Source organism: Physella acuta, unplaced genomic scaffold, assembly GCF_028476545.2.
Source record: "Physella acuta isolate Inbredline_101_S28 unplaced genomic scaffold, ASM2847654v3 ptg000145l, whole genome shotgun sequence".
Taxonomy (NCBI): Eukaryota; Metazoa; Mollusca; class Gastropoda; family Physidae; genus Physella; species Physella acuta.
Window position 1 is genome coordinate 515,638 of NW_026731664.1, and position 18,010 is coordinate 533,647.

Sequence of the window (18,010 nt, forward strand, 5' to 3'; positions counted from 1 at the left end):
CCCGGGCAGTTGAGACATGTTACCCGAGGACGGCATTTTAGTAAAAAAAAATCCTTTTTTTTACAAAATAAATAGAGTTATGGCACACAATAGTAAAAACAAAGTTCCCTTTCAAACCTGAAGGTCCCTGTAACAAGTGAAGTAGGGTTCACCTGTTTCCGTTACCTCGGCTGTGACCTGTGAAAGGATAGTGTTACCAACACAAAGCCTAGCCACCTAATATCCCCTAACTTGAGTCAGGTACCAGTCAGAGCTGGGGGTGGACTTTCTATGGACTTGAACCCGGATTAGAACTCGAGACTTTTGCGTTGGCAGACATGTGCTCTACCTTTTTATCACATCGTCTTATAGGTCTACATGATAGGCCGACGTGATAGGTCTACATTCTCTAACATAAAAAGATTAGTTACCTAAAGATGTGGGCTAAACTGTATATTGACAAATTGTAGGAAATATCACGAACGCTGTCTGTGGTATAAAGTGATGCGGTAATTTACTATTGCTTTTTTTCGGTATTTAGCGTCAAATCTGAACCTTTTGCGCTTAATTATGGTTGCATTGAATGCACTCTGCGGTTGTGTTCAATGCACTCTGCGGTTGTGTTCAATGCACTTTGGGGTTGTATTCAATGCACTTTGGGGTTTTATTTAATGCACTTTGGGGTTGTATTCAATGCACTCTGCGGTTGTGTTCAATGCACTCTGCGGTTGTGTTCAATGCACTTTGGGTTTGAATTCAATGCACTTCAGGGTTGTATTCAATGCACTTTATTCAGACAATGCGTTTAAGTGATGACGTAATAAAATAATTGACTTTTATACAAAATCTGAGATAAATGTAAGCCCTGCTAGGGGGGGGGGGGGGGCAACTAAAATCTACCCTTCTAGGCTTATATAACTACTGTCCAGTCAGTGCAAGTCCGGCTTAACCCAGACTGGTTAATAACCTTAACCTTAGTCTAAATAAAAACAAAAAAACTTTAACAATTTATTAAATTTATTAAATGGAACCAATCAAAATCGTAAAAAAAAGATTATATAAAAAATTACAGACACAACTAAACAACACAGACTTTAACGTGACAAAACAATATATACAAAACAACATACACAAACATTATATACAAAACACCCAGCCAAGTTGCACAAGCAACCTCACTTCACGCATGAGGTGCGCCACGCGCCCACACAGAAACTTACCCGATCTACGTCTCGCCTCGGGTCAAAAGAACGAAATTATCCGAGCTGTCAGTTTTTATACTGACCGCTTTGGGCGGAAGGGGAATCCCCGTAGCTGCTGTCCAGTGGACCATTCCCTCACAGATTCGCACCCAATAAAATAATACAAAATAAATAATCCGTCCACCCGCTCACATAAAGGTATTCGAACCCGGGAATTTCAGGTTAACAGTCTTTTGCTTTACCGTAAAACTGCTGTAGGCTACCTTCATATCCCAAGAGAATTGACAATGGTTGTGTTAAATTGTGAATGAATATATATATATATATATATATATATATATATATATATATATATATATATATATATATATATATATATATATATATATATATGTATATATTGTTTATAAAGCTTTGGTCCACAAAAAGGCGCCCCTGCCCTGAAAATTGGTTAAAGCTGCTCTCCACCCCTGCGTACGACTCTACCCACCCCCTCATTACTTTGATTGTAGGAAAAAAAGTCACAGGAAAAAAAAAACACAGGAAAAAAAAACACAGAAAAAAAGTCACAGGAAAAAAAGTCACAGGAAAAAAAGTCACAGGAAAAAAAGTCACAAATATATATTATTATATTTGCATGATATTTGTTAATACTTTTAAGTATTAAATATTTAGAGAGTGCAAATTAACTTAGGATTAATTAAATGTAATGTAATGTGTGTAGGCTGTATACGGATAGGAATTTTTATAATTCATCTAAAAATATTTATTATGAAGTATGTAGATTGTAATTATTTTAAACTTAATTAAGATTAGTAGCTTTTAATAGAATGCTCCAAAGTCCACGTTTTTCATCGTGTTTTTTTAAAAATACCAATATTAAATTACCGTGAAATGGCAAGTTCATCTGACTTGCTGCCCTCAACTCATGGCAACAATAGTTATGTTTAGTTCAACCACCTTTACTGCCCACATTTATCACGCTCATTACATAACAAAACTTAGGATCAAAACAGAAAGCCGACAAGGTTCAAAGGCTGTCATTGACGCATAACGTCAACAACACAAAATATGTTCGGACAATGCCTACTGAGGAGAGGCCGACCAGAGAATAGCCTACGGCAAAATGTGCTTAAATTTCTTTTATAATTAACTTTTCTACCGCGTATTGAACTAAATACGTTACAAAAGTTGAGATTGTTGTGTTAATTATCTTAGAGTTTTTTTTACTTCCAATTGTTATAAATCATAATGCTTTTGACGTCTATAAATAATTTATACTATCAAAAGATACAACCCACAACAATAAACATACACAATTTTACAATTCTTAACATATTAATGAAAATATTTCTAAAAAGATTTTTGTGACTTTTTTTCTGTGACTTTTGTTCCGATAAAATTTCTCCACTGACTTTTTTTCTGTGACTTTTTTTCCTAGCAAAAACTGACTTTTTTTCTGTTTTTTTTTTCCTGTGACTTTTTTTCCGTTCACCATTACTTTCTCGGTCCGGCCGCACTGTTATGCCCATGCAAGCAAGCAATGTTTCTATTCAAGGGAGAGCAATAAGTTCGGGGAGTCATGAGACGGTTCCTTTTACGCTCTGGTTCGTGCAGTGGTTTTTAAACATTTATTTATGCAATAGCTTGGGTTAGTGATGTCACAGTAACGGTGATTTAACTACAACTATAGGTTTTAAAAAACAAATGAGTCACTATTAAAGCAAATGGGACCTATACCCACAGCTGCAGTGTTTCTTTCAGACTTTTTTCTCCGGGGGGGGGGGGGGGAGGCGGAAGAGATGCCTGGAAGAAACTCTGCACAGCTGGACTGCTAACCCATAAGTCTCGAGTTCGAATCCGGGCTCAAGTCAGTAGACCGTCCCTGAGTCCAACCAACTCTGATGGGTAGCCTACCTAACTCACGTTAGGGAAAGTAAAGGCGGCTGGGCATAGTGCTGACCACACTATCTCTTCATATGCCGAGGACACAGAAACAAGTGTAGGCCTACTCTACTTCACTTGCCCCATAGACCGTCAGGTTTGAAAGGGAAACTGTACTTAACTTTTACCTATACCCACAAATTAAATTTTAAAACAATTAAGTTTTTAAATTTAATTTGTGGCTCATTGTTTGCTGCGTTCCCCTAAACATACGTTAGAAGAAAATAGCCTAGCCTCGACTTGACCTTAGAGTGTCCTAGATCTAGGTCTAGGCCCTAGCATTTAGATCTACTCCCATCTATTTTTGACGTAACTTCCGTAAATAATAAGTAAAATGGCGGAAAGTCACCTACTGGATTTTGAACTAGATCTAGATCTAGAAACTCAAAAGAAAACAATAAAGGAATACTTAGGCCAAAGTCATTTAAAAATAAAAGGAGATTCGTGGTAGATCTAGATCTAGCTAGAATCTAGATTTCAAAGATCTTGATCTAATAATATTAAAATTATTAATTAAATTAGTAAAAAAATTAATTACTATAGGGCTATAGATAGAGTCATAGCATAGACTATAGGGTAATCTATCGTTTTGGGTACGTAAAATCGCCCGCGATTTGTAATGTGAAAAACAGGTGACTCCTTAAATTTTAATAATTATTTCACATTTTGAGGAGGATTTATGTTTTTAAAAATTCAAAAATGTTTCCTTGATTCATTTATGTACCTGTTTTTAAACAATTGAATTAAAACTTTTCCGTAATAAATGAAGACTAGCGATGTTTCCAACAGATGCAACCATGCTCATTTACTATAGCAGCCATCTTGTCTAAGTTTTATTTTTATAAGCTTTTAGCGCCAGATTCAGGGGGAAGCCACTCTATTTTACAAATGGCTGCTGTTTATATAGCAAATCTTGCTCTCAGACACTGCTGTTTAAAGTTAATTTCTGGCCTATATCGATATATTTAGCCATTGATTTAGGTTTATTATTCATTTATCTATAATATTTGACACAAAAGTATGACAATATACTTCTATTAAAGCCTTGACAACGAGGTAACGTTTTCGTACATAAATAGCCGCGGGCGATTTTACGTACCCAAAACGATAGATTACCGACTATAGGGCTATAGATAGGGCCTAGATAGAGATGATCTCGAGTACTAGATTCTAGATCTAGATCTAGAAGTCTAGATCTAGTAGTAGTAGACCTACTATTACACTATTACATGACTACATACTAGATCTACTCTTAGTACTTATTTACTAGATCTACTTAGAGACTAGATCTAGTCTAGAGTAGTTGCGACCAGTGTTTCTTCCAGACTTTATTCTCGGGGGGGGGGGGGGGGGGGGCACTTGAAATTTTAGGTTGTGCGGTAGACTTTCTTTGGGGCGGAGTGGGGGGGGGGGGGTGGACACTGTTAAATGTATATATTTTCTAAATAAATTCCATTTCGTTTTGGGGGGGGGGGGGGGGGGGGGGGGGCGGTAGACTTTTCGGCCCCCCCCCCCTCGAAGAGATGCCTGGAAGAAACTCTGGTTGTGATTAGAGATCTGTCATCTAAGCCTTAAATCTAAGTGGATATTAGATATGTGTGAAATGCTTGACAGTAGTTAAGTTAATGTAGGCCTAAGCTTCTTGCTTATCGTTTTTAATAGATAACTTGATCAATGTATTTAGGGTTGTCGGCATCCGCCGAGTTCGCGGTAAAAACATGACCCGAAATCGCCCATTACTTTCTGATACCGGACCCACGAGATTTGGTTTTGCATACTAATAAGTTTTTAATTTATGGTAATTAATTAAGTTTAAAAGGTCATTTCCTAAGGTTAATTAAAAAGTAGAGTGGTTGTCCCTTAGTTTTAATGGCTTTGCGACCTGATTGCATGCTGTCTCTGCTTTGGTCTTCCCCCTGTATCAAGGTTAGTTTCAAATACGTTGGAATCTCGATTTTTTAAAAGATTCCTCTAGATGAGAGTAGATTACTGATCAGACATATCTTAAGTAATTGGAAATGAAATTTGTTTTTGGATATTTTGACTCCGACATTAGTTATACCCCTCCGAACGTAGTCACTGTATGTAGGTCACGCTGCCACCATTGTTATATTTTTTCATCCCGATCTTCCTGCCTTTAAGTTTGATCAACTAATAACAGCAATCTTATGGCATGTGCAAACAAATCTAATTTTTTATTTCTAAATATATTTACATACCCATCTTTAATTTTTTCAGCTCTAGTTCTAGTTTTCTAGAATATGTTTTTCCTAAAAATCCAATTTTGTCAGACTAGACTCTAGAGACTGACAAGAGTCAGACCTAGATCTAGATCTAGGTTACCTGTCTGTTGCTATACACTAACATTGTGCTAACTGTAATTTTAAGTATTCAAGTTCTACTCACCCTTAGATATAGTTATATGCTGAAAATCAGAATCCATACACAATTCACACATAAAAACATTGATCTGATAACTTCATTTCACTTATTACAAAATGGCTTTTATATGGACTCTACTTCACCTGCCCAAAATAAGGCAGTTATAGACACATTACAGTGTTCATGTCATTTACTTTAGATTTCTGACTATGGAGTTCTTTCATTCACTGTATTTATATAAAATATTGCTTTAGAAACATTTTCATATTTGCGCAGCAGTTTTATAACAAAATGGCTTAAAGATGGACTCTACTTCACCTGCCCAAAATAATGAAGCAATTATATGCACATAACAGTGTTCAAGTCATTTACTTTAGATTTCTAACTTTGTAGTTCTTTCATTTGCTGTATTTATATAAAATATGGCTTTAGAAACATTTTCATATTTGCGCAGCACACAGTTTTTTGGGGTTATGGGAGGAAGCCAACACAAAAATATAAGTTCTGTATTATTTTTATTAATTTCAACAGCATTTACAAGTTCTATATATCATTCTAGTTAAACTCTGCAAATATGAACAAAATACAACTGCAAGTAAAATAACTATGCTCAATTTATTCAGGTATACCATGACTTGTCACAATTGGCCAATGCAAAAGCAAGGGGATTCCACCCCTCACAAAAAAATTCGCCAAAAAAAAACTATTTGAGCTAGACAGAAAATCTTTTTTGTTTTGTTTTCATATAGTTGAGCTCTACAAGAATATGTAATTTTTATTTTTATATGATGATTAGTGCTTTTTTACCTAAATCCCTAATGTATTTCATCTAGTTTAAACAGTGCCACCCACAATTAAAGTCTTTTCACCTTTGAAAACCACGCCATTGGCATTAGTGTGCATATTTTACCGATAATAGTATTAATAGGTAATGCGGTGTTAAACCAACGCAAGAGCGTTGTCAAGGCTGAAGCGCTAGATTAATGGTTTGACATGTATAATAACTCGTAAACAGGTGTTGTGAATGCCATAAAACCATTATTATAATAATATTTGTTTATTTAATGGAGACTTTAAAAAAAAAGAGTAAAGCTAATGGCAAGACACTTAGAATGTGTTTAATACGTAAACTTATTTAAAATGTGACAGCGCCGTATGGGACATGTTTGCGAGATAAATTCATTTGAATCTTGTGATCGATTTCAGCTTTAAGATTGTCAGATGGCGGTAATTTTCTCATTAAAACATATAATACGACTACACTAGAATATCTGTATCGAATATGTCTAAAAACTCGATTCCAACAGTGAGGTTCGGCATTCCTTGGAAAATGGTGACTGCTTCAAAATGTCCGGATGTGGTTGTACCGAATTGAAGCAGCGGAAGTCAAAATGCCTAATTAGAGATATAGATCTAGACTAGATGAGTAGATTCTATTAATAATAATATTTTTTCATTATAATATTATTAGATAAATGTGGACGATATATCAAGTTGCCCTTTGAATACCGGTCAGAAGGTCCCCCCCCCCCCCCCCCGTCCCCCCCCCCCCCCCCCGTGGCCAAACCGCACCGGGTGACACCATTTACAGGGTGACACCAAGGCAAAAAATAGCAAAATATATAGAGAAAAACAATGATTGTTCCAGTTAAATGAATGATTAATTAGAGTTAGTAGTCTTCTAAGAGCCAAGTTGACAAATTATAATTTAAAAAAAAAAATAATAATAATAATAATAATTAAAAAAGATGGATACAACTCCTAGCCAGATAAGTCTGCCTATAGTTGTTTAAAAAGTGCAATTTTATTCCCCCAAATTTTAAAATAATGTCTTTAAAAATATGTTTAGCTATGTCAGGTTATATCCAATAGAAATGACTATTGCAATTTAAAGCTTCTAGATTTTGTAAATAATTTTTTTTCAAGTAGTTGAAGTAAGATTCTTTTTTTCATCTTATAAATTATACTGTTGAAAATAAACATAATTGAATTTATTTTCTTCCAATCAGCAACCCATTGTCAGAAAAGTCATAGAGCAAATGCAGACATATGATAACATAAATACAAACACAAACGCTAACTTAGAAGATAATGCAAAATTAAATACGAACATTAAAGCATGTTGTTGACTATATAGCCATGGGCACCAAATTGACCCTGCCAGGCGCCAGCAGAAAAGCCTGATTCATCTTATTAAATTACTATAATACTCCACCTTATTCATAGTCTATTAATAGAGTGCAATTGCACTCACTAAAGCGAACGTAGGCTCCATAGCTCTCACAGGAAGGCAAAGGGTGCCAAACTGTACTAATAATTAACTAATTAGTGATTGGCTGTTATTTGGAGTTCTTGAGTTTAAACTGTAATTTCATTGTTAGAAAGTCTTTGGTGTAATATTCTCAAACTTATTACTTGCAAAGTACTTAGAAATATAGAGGCTTCCTTAATAGTATAACTCAAAGATTATATTACATTACATTTAATTTTGAAGTTAATTTCTACAATTTAATTAGGTTACATACCTTAATTTATAACAAATTTTATAACAAAATTCTTACTTAAACGAATGCTATATTTCATCATTTTCTGTTTTTGTTTAAAATAGCATAAAATTAATTGAAAAATAATTACTTTAGAAAGTTACCTCCCTTGTACATTGATTGAATGATGTAATCTTTGTTTACTTTTTTCACCAAAAAATTGCTGTGCTTATATAAGAACATACTGGATCTGGAGAAATCTAACGACCCTATGGGATTTTTCAGAATGGCATTAAAAATCTTTCTTTTTACCTTCCAGCATTTGTCTACTAACTCACAAAATATCGGGGGGCAGTGGGTCGTTTGGCAATTTTATATATATATATATATAGCACATATAAGGAGAATTTCACTCGCAGTCATTTTTTAGTCCTCATAGATAGTTTAGAGTCTGACTGACAGTTTTTCTGAGCCATTTACTGAGGGACATTCAAAAACTAGCCAGATGTACAAACGTTAAGTAGGCCTACCCTAAAATCTTTGTTGAAATTACCCTCTGTTTTTCACATAAATTACAAAAATTATATAGAGAAATACAACTCGACAGCTTTACAGATTTCTGCCAGATATAACGCGTTTTTTCTTACATCCATATGCATTTTTCTATGACCTCACAAAATATCAAGGGGAGTCGCAAAAGTTTTTCCCAATATTTAGCTCATATAAGGCACTGGTCAGTCAAGGTCAGTTTTGACCCCATCTTTGTGGCGGATTGGCATTGGCCCCCCTGTGTTCTATGGCCCATAGGCAGGATCTTGTCAAATTTGAAGCTCCTGTGGTGCTGGGAAGTACCCTATCCAGCATCTGACCACTTTGCTTTATATATATAGATTATATATATAACAATTAACTATTGATGTAGCCTAAAGTAATACATTTTTGGAAGATTTTATAATTTTAAAATGTTTTATTCAAATGAGGCTTATTTGCTTATTAAAATTTCAGTTAATTGTTATTGAAGAGAAAAATGAAGATGGCACATGGCCAAGGCAAGCTAAAAGGTATTATTTGTTTTATTACACATTTAAGATTGTATTATTTATAAAGTATGAAAAGAAATTTTTCATTTTACATAACTGTTAAATAATGATTGAGCTCATAAATTAAAAGATAACTTCCTTTTCAGTATTTTATCTTTAAAATAATGAGCAATTAAATTTAGCAATTTGTATATAATCTTGAAAAGTTACTGATAGGTAGTTTGACTTTTTTATTTAATAGAACATAAGTCTCTTATGGTAAACTTTCTTTGAGAAAAGTATTAGTTGTTGATTTTAAATTTAATTTATTTAAACCTTTTCTTCTGTTTTGTTTTGTTATTTTTTTCATAACTACACTCACAGTACTAGCTCACATGGTCCACTTCTAGTACAACATGTTCATACAACAGGTAAAAACTTCAACACTAGCCTGTTAATACATTTTTATGAATAAATATGTAAAGGTAATGTAAAAGTTGTGTTGTAATTACAGTTACTGGTACTGTGATTAAACTTCTTACTGTGAACATGTTACTGTTGCAAGTCTAGGTAGTCAATTATGGCAATATTGCCCCATAACAAATTTTCTTTTTTACACCTAAGGTATTCACATCCCAGCTTTTGTGAATTAAAAAGAGTAAAATTGTAAGTAATTTATGAGATTATAAATTTTTCTGTTCCTAGCTTATTGTTGAACTACTTTTTTTTGCCTGTTTTAATGCCATAACATTGTTCTACCTCAATAGAGCTGGTTACACTGGTGCAAGTGGGTCATCAACCTATGATTCAAGTAGTCAAGCAACAAGTACAAGTAGCTACACTAGCAATAGTGTTAATAACTTTTACAGCAACAATGGCTATGATCGCAGTAACAGCAGTAAACCAGGGCTATGTGGCCTAGCTAATTTAGGCAACACATGTTTTATGAATTCTGCTTTACAGGTGTGTATATCCATATACTATGCATTTTCTTTGAGCTAATGTACTTTTTAATGATTCAGTACTCAAGCTTTAAAACAATTGCATTCAGCTTTTTAGTTAAAAAGTAGCAATTACGGGCTGTATTCAACATTTTTAGGTGCAAATATTTTAATGCCAATCAATTGTCAATTCACTATGCATAAACTCAGTGCATTCTGTGTAAAAAAATTCTCTTATACAACAGAAATAAAAGATTTTTTGTGCTATTGTAGTGGATCTTGTGTCATTACGTATATTTATTTCTCTGTCAAATGGCTACAGTGCATGAGCAATGTTGGCCGCCTTACAGACTATATGCTGAGTAATGTGTGGGAGAAGGAGCTTAATAAAGAAAATCCCTTAGGCATGAGGGGTGAAATAGCCAACACATATGCTGAACTTATCAGGGACATTTGGTCAGGACACAAAAGCTATACTATGCCTAGAAATTTCAAGGTTAAATTTGAAATCATGCTTGCTTATTTTTTTATACCTATATTCAAAGTAGTTATGTAAATGTGTATAAAAAGTATCAGACAACATAATTTTAAAGAAAAGTATTAATATATAATTCTAATGATATATTTTGTTTAATTATATTTTAAAATTCTAAAACTTCCAGATTGCAGTTAGTAGATTTGCACCCCAATGTTCATGGCATGAGCAACAATTTCCTCAGGAAGCAATGCCTTTTTTATTAGATGTACTTCATGAAGACCTTAACAGAATCAGGAAAAAACCTTACATAGAACTTAAAGACTCAGGTGGAAGACCTGACAAGGTAATTTTTAGCTGCATTTTCTGTCACTATTTTCTTAACCATAAAAAGCTTTCTTTAGTTAATTCATGTTTTGTGTTGATTTATTTTTTTCAGATTGTTGCAAAAGAAGCATGGGACAACTATAAGAAAAGGAATGATTCTGTCATTATAGATATTTTCCATGCTCTACTTAAATCAACAGTTCGATGCCCTGACTGTGAAAAAATTTCAGTTACTTTTGATCCATTCTGTTATCTGTCATTACCACTTCCTATTAAAAAAGAACGACAAAAGAAAGTGATATGGGTGCCTCTTCCTCCAGAAAAAAAACCTATGCAGGTAACTAAACTTTATTTAGCTGACTTATAAAAAAATTTCTTATTTGAATTTTGGGATATTATATGTAATACTTTTTAAAATTGAACACTTGTGTCGTTACCCAGTTAATTTGATTTATTTTTAACTATATAAATAAAAAAAAATAGTATGAAATATAATATATATAATTACTATTTAGCTAAATTTGACTGTGCCTAAAGCAGGCAGCATCAGAGACCTATGTTCAGCATTGTCAGCTCAAGTAGATGTCCCATCTGATAGGGTAAAAATAACTGTCATCACATACATTGTATTTTATTTTACTTTGTTTTTATAATGAGGAAATCATTTTGTTGCTAAATCGATTGAAGAACTTTTACTTTTAAGAGGCTGTATTTTAAATATGATTTTTTAAATTATTAAGTCTGTTCACTGCCTTTGTTCTTCAGGACTTCTCAAGTTGTAAATGTGCTCTGAACTTATAGCTTTTAACGAATAATAAGTTATTATTTCATCAAACTATAGCATGCTAGTGTGTTTTTGCGGTGTTATGTTAATAAGCTCACATAAGGTTGTCAGTATCTTAAGTTCTTTAACCGAAATTAAAACCAAGAGTTTATTCCAACTATATTTTTTTTCCAGATGGTAGTTACAGACGTGTACAATCACAGATTTCATAAAATTTTTAACGTGGACGAAGGGTTGAACAATATATTGGACAGAGATGACATATTTGTGTACGAAGTTATTGAGTAACCTTAAAATTGTTTTCGATTGTGTAAATAGTGGCCAAATATGTTCAAATCTGTGTATAGTATAAAATACTGTGACATTTAATACATCATTTGATAGTCATCATTATATATTCTCTGTTGAAAATTGGTAGTTTATAGCCTTTTGTTTATCATACTTAACTAGGGTGGCGCCTTAAGATTATAAACTTCATTATTGTTCAAGATTACTTAAACAATTAAAAACTAGGTTTATTTATCTTTGATTTGATACCAATTTTAATTATTAAAATTAATGGGTAATGAAAGAAAATGGTTTTTGAAAAAGTGTTTATTCTGAAATGGCTACGATGCTATGACTGCTACGAGGGGTTGGTTTTTAAGGAGTGTTGTTGTGAGGGGTTTGACTATACAGCAGAAATGTGTCGTCTGCTAGATTTCTTCTCATTCAAATACAAGGGTGCGAAATGGGCGGGCTTAGTTCGATGTTGTCTAGATCAAGTTATATTTTTAATGTATTTTTAATCCTGCAGATTGTTTTTTATTAACGGTACTAGTTTACTAAGACGCAATATATAATTTTTTGTTTTTATAATATAATAGTTTGAGTGTTTTCAAAAATAGTATTAAGCACAGTAGTTATTGTTTTTCTCACGTTATGTTCCGCTCGATATTCTAAACCATTAATCCAAAATAAACCGGTAGTGATTTCCCCTAAACTTTCTTGAATATTCATATTCTACGGGGGATGGCATCTCTGGATATAGACATAATTTTTAATCCATTTTTAATTACTTAAACTTTTTAAAATAGAATAGAATCTCGTAGATAAAATAATTGCACAATAAGGAAACGCCCAACAACATGTGCATTATAGTGCGGAATATTATTAATACTTTATAAATTCACATGTGTTGTTTTGATAAATCAGAAGTAGCGTAAATTACTACTTCCGGAAATTACTCAAAATCGGACAGAAGGCAGAGAATTAGATCTTTTACTTGCATGTGAAATTTATTTATCTGAAACAGTACTCAAGTTATAGGCTTTTGAAAAATTGAAAGTATAATAAGTTCCACTTTCGGTTACCGGAAATTGCTGGAAAGGTGATACATCACTAGAAATTTGATACAATACTTATATATGAAATTTCATCAACCAAGCTGTAACAGTACTCAAGTTATGTTCACATACACTCACACACACATACACACACAAACACAGACATACGGATAAGATTGCAAAACTATGTTTTTCCGACTCAGGGAGGTGTAAAACGTTTTTGGCACAATTACAATACTTCCTCTATACTTTGTATACGTGAAAGTAAAAATGTATAAAAAGGCAAGTTTGCATCAAACATTAATCATTCATTGTGAAAAATAGTTCAGTCTTGCTATGTATATGTTATTGAAATGACCATGAAACATTGTTAAAAATGGAATGCCGGTATTGTTGTTTCTGGTACCCATTAGTACTATGACAACAGTAAAAAACTGACAGCCTATGTATATTCAGGTGCTGTATATTTTTGTAAAAAAGGACTATATTTATGTTTTATGTTAGAAAAGGTTTTATTACATAGGTACGTTAATCATTTTTATGTTTTCTATGCAGTACTAATTATGAGTTTTGTTTTCAGTTATGAGATACCTAGCAGTGATATTGATGACCCTGCTACCATGATACTGCCATTCTACCTGAGAAATAAAAAGTAAATTAAGCAATTATTTCATTTCTAGAAATGGGATGACATTATTAGGCCTCATTAGCTCATTCATTGTTTTGTGAATTGTTCTAAAATTAAAATATCTTTGCAGAAATGGTGCACCTGATCAAAATTCAGTACCCAGCCAGCTTTTATTTGGCTATCCAATGTTGTTAGCCGTTCCTAGATATTCCTGTACATATGAAACAATGCATCAACTGCTCTTAAGAAGAATGTCGTAAGTAAATGGTGTGATGAATACTGTAATTGAAAAAAAGAATACACTTCAAATCATTAATGTCATTTCTACAGGCGTTTTGTCAAAATACCTGAATCACTAGATGACTGGGTAGAAGAGCCAATAGATGATGAAATACCATTTGCCAATAGAGGAAAGCGTATCTTTGCTTTACGAGCAACTAATAAATTTGGAAAGGACGTGATAGATACTTTATTGGCAGATGATGGAAAGCCATTGAGAATAACAAGTACGTTTTTTTTAATAAAATAACAATATCAATATTACTACCAGTAAGCCTACCATATAGCTTAATCTGTTTAAAAATTAAAAATTTTTTTCCTAGATCAAACATACATAGCTGTGGATTGGAGTAATGAAGCCAAAGATAGATTCTTTGATGAGAAAGCTGCTGAGGTATTTTTTTCCATGGCCATTGCTTTATGTTCATGTGGAATGATGATTGCTTCTGTGTTACAGTAATGCCTTTTAAATATTTTATTAAATTTATTAATTTATTGCAGGAATTTGAAGATCATGACAGCATGAAAGCACGTCCTGGTCAAAAGAAGACAGTTATTCAACTGGATGACTGCTTAAAATTGTTTATGAAGGAAGAACAGCTAAGTGATAAAGATCCATGGTATGTTTGGTATTTTAAGCAAATAATTTATCTGTCAATTGACTAAAGAAAAAGATTTGAACAATTTTAATGTTTAATTATAGGTACTGTCCAGATTGTGAACAACACAAGCAAGCAACCAAAAAATTTGATCTTTGGTCACTACCAGATATCCTTATCATACATTTGAAAAGATTTTCTTATAATAAATACTGGAGGGAAAAAATTGATGTACTAGTTGAGTTCCCAACACAGTATGTAGTTTAATTAAATTTCTTTTGAAAAAATTGATCACATTATTGTAACTGTTAAGACAAAACTTGGCTTTTAAAATATGGCATGTCAATTTCAGTTTGTAAATGGCAATCAATTTTAAGATAATTTTCTATTGATTCTCCCCAGTGATTTGGATCTGCGTAAATATATTATCAATGAAGAATCAAATGAATGTGATGTGTATGATCTCATAGCTGTAACCAATCATTATGGAGGACTAGGAGGTGGCCACTGTAAGTTATGTCTCTACAATTGTTTTCACACATCAGTTCATAACATGTGGGATGGAGAGGCTTAAGGGTAGAGCCCTAGACTGCTAACGTGAAAGTCTTGAGTTCGAATCCTGGTTCAAGTCCGTGAAACATCCCTGAGTCCATCCTGCTCTGATGTGTACCTAACTCACGTTTGGGAAATGAAGTAAAGGCTGTGGGGCTTAGTTTTAACCACGCTATCTTTCCATATGACAAAGTCAAGAAAAATATGTACTCTATTTCATCTGCCCAGTGGATCGCTTAGTCTAAAGAGGAATGTTTTTTTTTACCTAACATCTTATGAAAAGTATGGCGTTATTGAATCTTAACCACAAAAAAAGCATAAAAACAATTAAATTGTTTTCTACTGCTCTTATTATGTGTGATCTGAAGCCACCAAAGATCAGTGGTGTTGCCTGTATGAGTAAAGGCAAAATGTAGGGCAAGGCTGTTTTAACTCAAGGCAGAAGTTAAGGAGCAATATTTAATACATCTAGACAACTTGTAGTCCTATAGTAACATGTTAACACTAGATCTTGACAGCAAATTTTTCTACTTTTTGAGCCTTTGTTAATTTTTTAATGTCATTTTCCATTGGCTTCCTTAGTTCCTAGTTCAGGACATTATTTGCCACTGCCAATAGTGTGTTCTTAAAAGTATATTAACAAATAGATTTGTTAAAATTTTAATAAATATAATGTTTATATAATGTTTCTTTTATGTATTTTTCTTTAAAAAAAATATTTATATACCTAAGTTCATAAACTTTTTTTATGTTTTACTTTTCAGTTTTCTTCTAAAAATTGCTGCTACTTTTATTACTGTTTATTATTCTGTTGTTGATATGAGACACTCTTTGTTTGTTGTTAAACAAAACCAAGATGGTTTGTTTAAGGCTTGGCAAGTGTTGGGTTGTCTCATTCTTTTCATCAGTGGGATACAATCTAAACATGGCTCAACATTGTAATTCTCAGACACAGCCTATGCCATGAACAAAGATGATGGAAGCTGGTACTATTTTGATGACTCAAGCGTTACAGCTTCTTCGGCTGAGTCTGTTGTTGTAAGTATTTGCAGCTAGTTTGTGAGAAAATTTTAGTTTATAGTATTATTCTATTAAAAAACCCCTTCGATCTCACACACAAAGTGGTTGGTTTTGTAAAAAGAGTTAGGGGATTTAATAACATCACTGAGAACATAAAGTTTGTTTAGATGAACTTTCTCAGTGGTCTGTAATTGAATAACTGGATCAATCAAGGACATTTTTAAAAAACTATTTTTTTTTCAAACAACTCATTATTTATAACAAGTACTATTGAACACAATTTTTAACTTCCTTTTAATCCTTTGAACACTAAGTAAATGCCAATGCAAGGTCTTTAATTATAAGGGACATAACTCAGTCAATAATGTTGTAACATTCAAGAATAAGTAATTTTTAAGAAAATTATACACAATCTTTTTTATAAAATGAATTCCAAAAACTGAGTAAATTGCCTAAAATAATTTTTATTTCATATTGACATGGTTGGGGATTAACAATATACAAAATCATTAATTCATAAACTTATTCTATTCCTTATTATAACACTTTTATTTAGTTTTCAGCCTGTCAGAGGCAGTCTTAGAAATATTTTTTATGGGGGGCCAGGGGGAGGCTAGTGTTTTGGGCTGCGGTAAAAAAAAAAAAAAAAAGGACTAACCTTTTAATTTACAAATTGTTAATATTTACGACCAGGCTGTTTATATTGTAAAATAGTTCTTAACAAAACTAAAAACATTTAAGACTATCATGTTAAAAGTATCATTTCCATATTTCTTTATATCTAATTACTTACATTTGAATTGTTGATCGGCAAAATTTTTTTTTTAGTTATGTTCACCATTTTGTTTATGTAATGATAATTTTTGTAAATATTTGAACTATGTTAAAGACTAACGCACACATACATTTGTATATGCAGTTGTAAATATTTCTATTTAAATAAAAGTATTTAAAAAAAAATATTTGGGCTGTGGACCGTACATTTTGTTGCTGTTTTGTGGAGAGACTGGCATTTGTTGATAATGTAGGGTGGGGGTTAAAAAGCTGTTTAATGTCATTTATTTTAAAAGGTCTGAATTCAACAACCTGCTGTGACTAAATTATTGAATTTTAAAACTTGGTTTCTTATAAATATAAATAGGCTGCGGTGTGGTCAAGTCAGTAAAGCTCATGTTTGCTAAACCAAAAAGGCTCGAGTTCGAACCCTCGTGCAGATGAGGTTCGTTAGCTGGGGACAGCCACTCTTCTAGGAGAGACAACTCCAAAATCAAACAACTGCTGCCTTGTATTTTGTTCTTGATTGGACAAAGGCTATGGAAGCAAATCCAAAAAGAAAAGCAGGCTGAAATCAGAGTCAATGGCCTCAATACGCATAATAAGACACTTATACTTAATTATGTTGGAGGGAATCCTTTCCAACACTAAAATTATGAATGAAGAAGAAGATAAAAATAAATGAATGTAATTGGTTCAATTGATTATTAATTCTTAGCAATTTTTTTCATTTTTACAGAACACCAATGAAATTGGCATTTTAAAAATGTTTTTAAATATACGTATCTTATTCTTAATCTTTTGAATGGTTCAAATTGTATCTTATAATTATTTTATTGTGTCTCAGACAAAAGCAGCGTATGTTCTGGTATATCAACGGAAATCACTCAATCAAAGCAGGAAATCTCAAAGGGCAAACAAAGTACAAACATTTACTGAAACCACCAATTCCACCTCAATGAAGCACAGTGATCCTAACATCCCTAATGGAGTTGGAGCTGTGAGTGAAGAAGATGACATGGAAACAAACTAGTTAACTGGATTTACGTTTAGTAGTCTAGACAAATAGAAATTATCTAAAGGGTGAAATTAATGGGGGTGTGGCTTTTCAGAGTTCTGGCAGATTTTTCAATTATTTATAATTAAAAAAAATTGTTTAAAAATTATCTTGTTTTTTTTTTCAGTTACAAAATTTTACCAAAATAAAAACAATTAAAAAAAAGCTGTTTTTTAATGTTGCTTTTTAAAAAATAGGAAATGTACATCTCCATAGCCCAGTTTCTGAACTTTTATGAAT

At 32.8% G+C, this 18,010-nt stretch overlaps 2 protein-coding genes across 2 annotated transcripts in view; one reads left to right on the forward strand and one right to left on the reverse strand.

Annotated features, from left to right (window-relative positions):
* LOC131935460 (uncharacterized) overlaps nucleotides 1-4,233 on the reverse strand; it is a 114,718-nt gene extending 110,485 nt beyond the window's left edge. Inside the window, exon 1 of the mRNA XM_059291854.1 lies at nucleotides 3,850-4,233. The gene's annotated coding sequence lies outside the window, so the exon portion shown is untranslated. The remainder of the gene's footprint in view (nucleotides 1-3,849) is intronic.
* A 4,672-nt stretch (nucleotides 4,234-8,905) lies between these two features.
* LOC131935476 (ubiquitin carboxyl-terminal hydrolase 15) lies at nucleotides 8,906-17,916 on the forward strand. Its single transcript, XM_059291873.1, has 17 exons — nucleotides 8,906-9,051; nucleotides 9,634-9,675; nucleotides 9,777-9,972; nucleotides 10,273-10,446; nucleotides 10,613-10,771; nucleotides 10,865-11,089; nucleotides 11,268-11,351; nucleotides 11,711-11,805; nucleotides 13,442-13,513; nucleotides 13,620-13,745; nucleotides 13,820-13,995; nucleotides 14,092-14,162; nucleotides 14,270-14,388; nucleotides 14,472-14,621; nucleotides 14,770-14,876; nucleotides 15,869-15,957; nucleotides 17,561-17,916. Exons 1-17 carry the CDS (start codon nucleotides 8,966-8,968, stop codon nucleotides 17,744-17,746), a joined length of 2,157 nt encoding a protein of 718 aa, XP_059147856.1. The 5' UTR covers nucleotides 8,906-8,965; the 3' UTR covers nucleotides 17,747-17,916.
* The last annotated feature ends 94 nt before the right edge of the window (nucleotides 17,917-18,010 follow it).

What these genes read in the sequence shown, in the direction of transcription:
- LOC131935476 (XM_059291873.1), top strand. Translation starts at nt 8,966, where the DNA reads ATGAGGCTTATTTGCTTATTAAAATTTCAGTTAATTGTTATTGAAGAG. An exon ending in CTATGCCTAGAAATTTCAAG is followed by an intron (nt 10,447 to 10,612) that starts GTTAAATTTGAA and finishes TAAAACTTCCAG; the next exon opens with ATTGCAGTTAGTAGATTTGC. An exon ending in AAAGCCATTGAGAATAACAA is followed by an intron (nt 13,996 to 14,091) that starts GTACGTTTTTTT and finishes TTTTTTTCCTAG; the next exon opens with ATCAAACATACATAGCTGTG.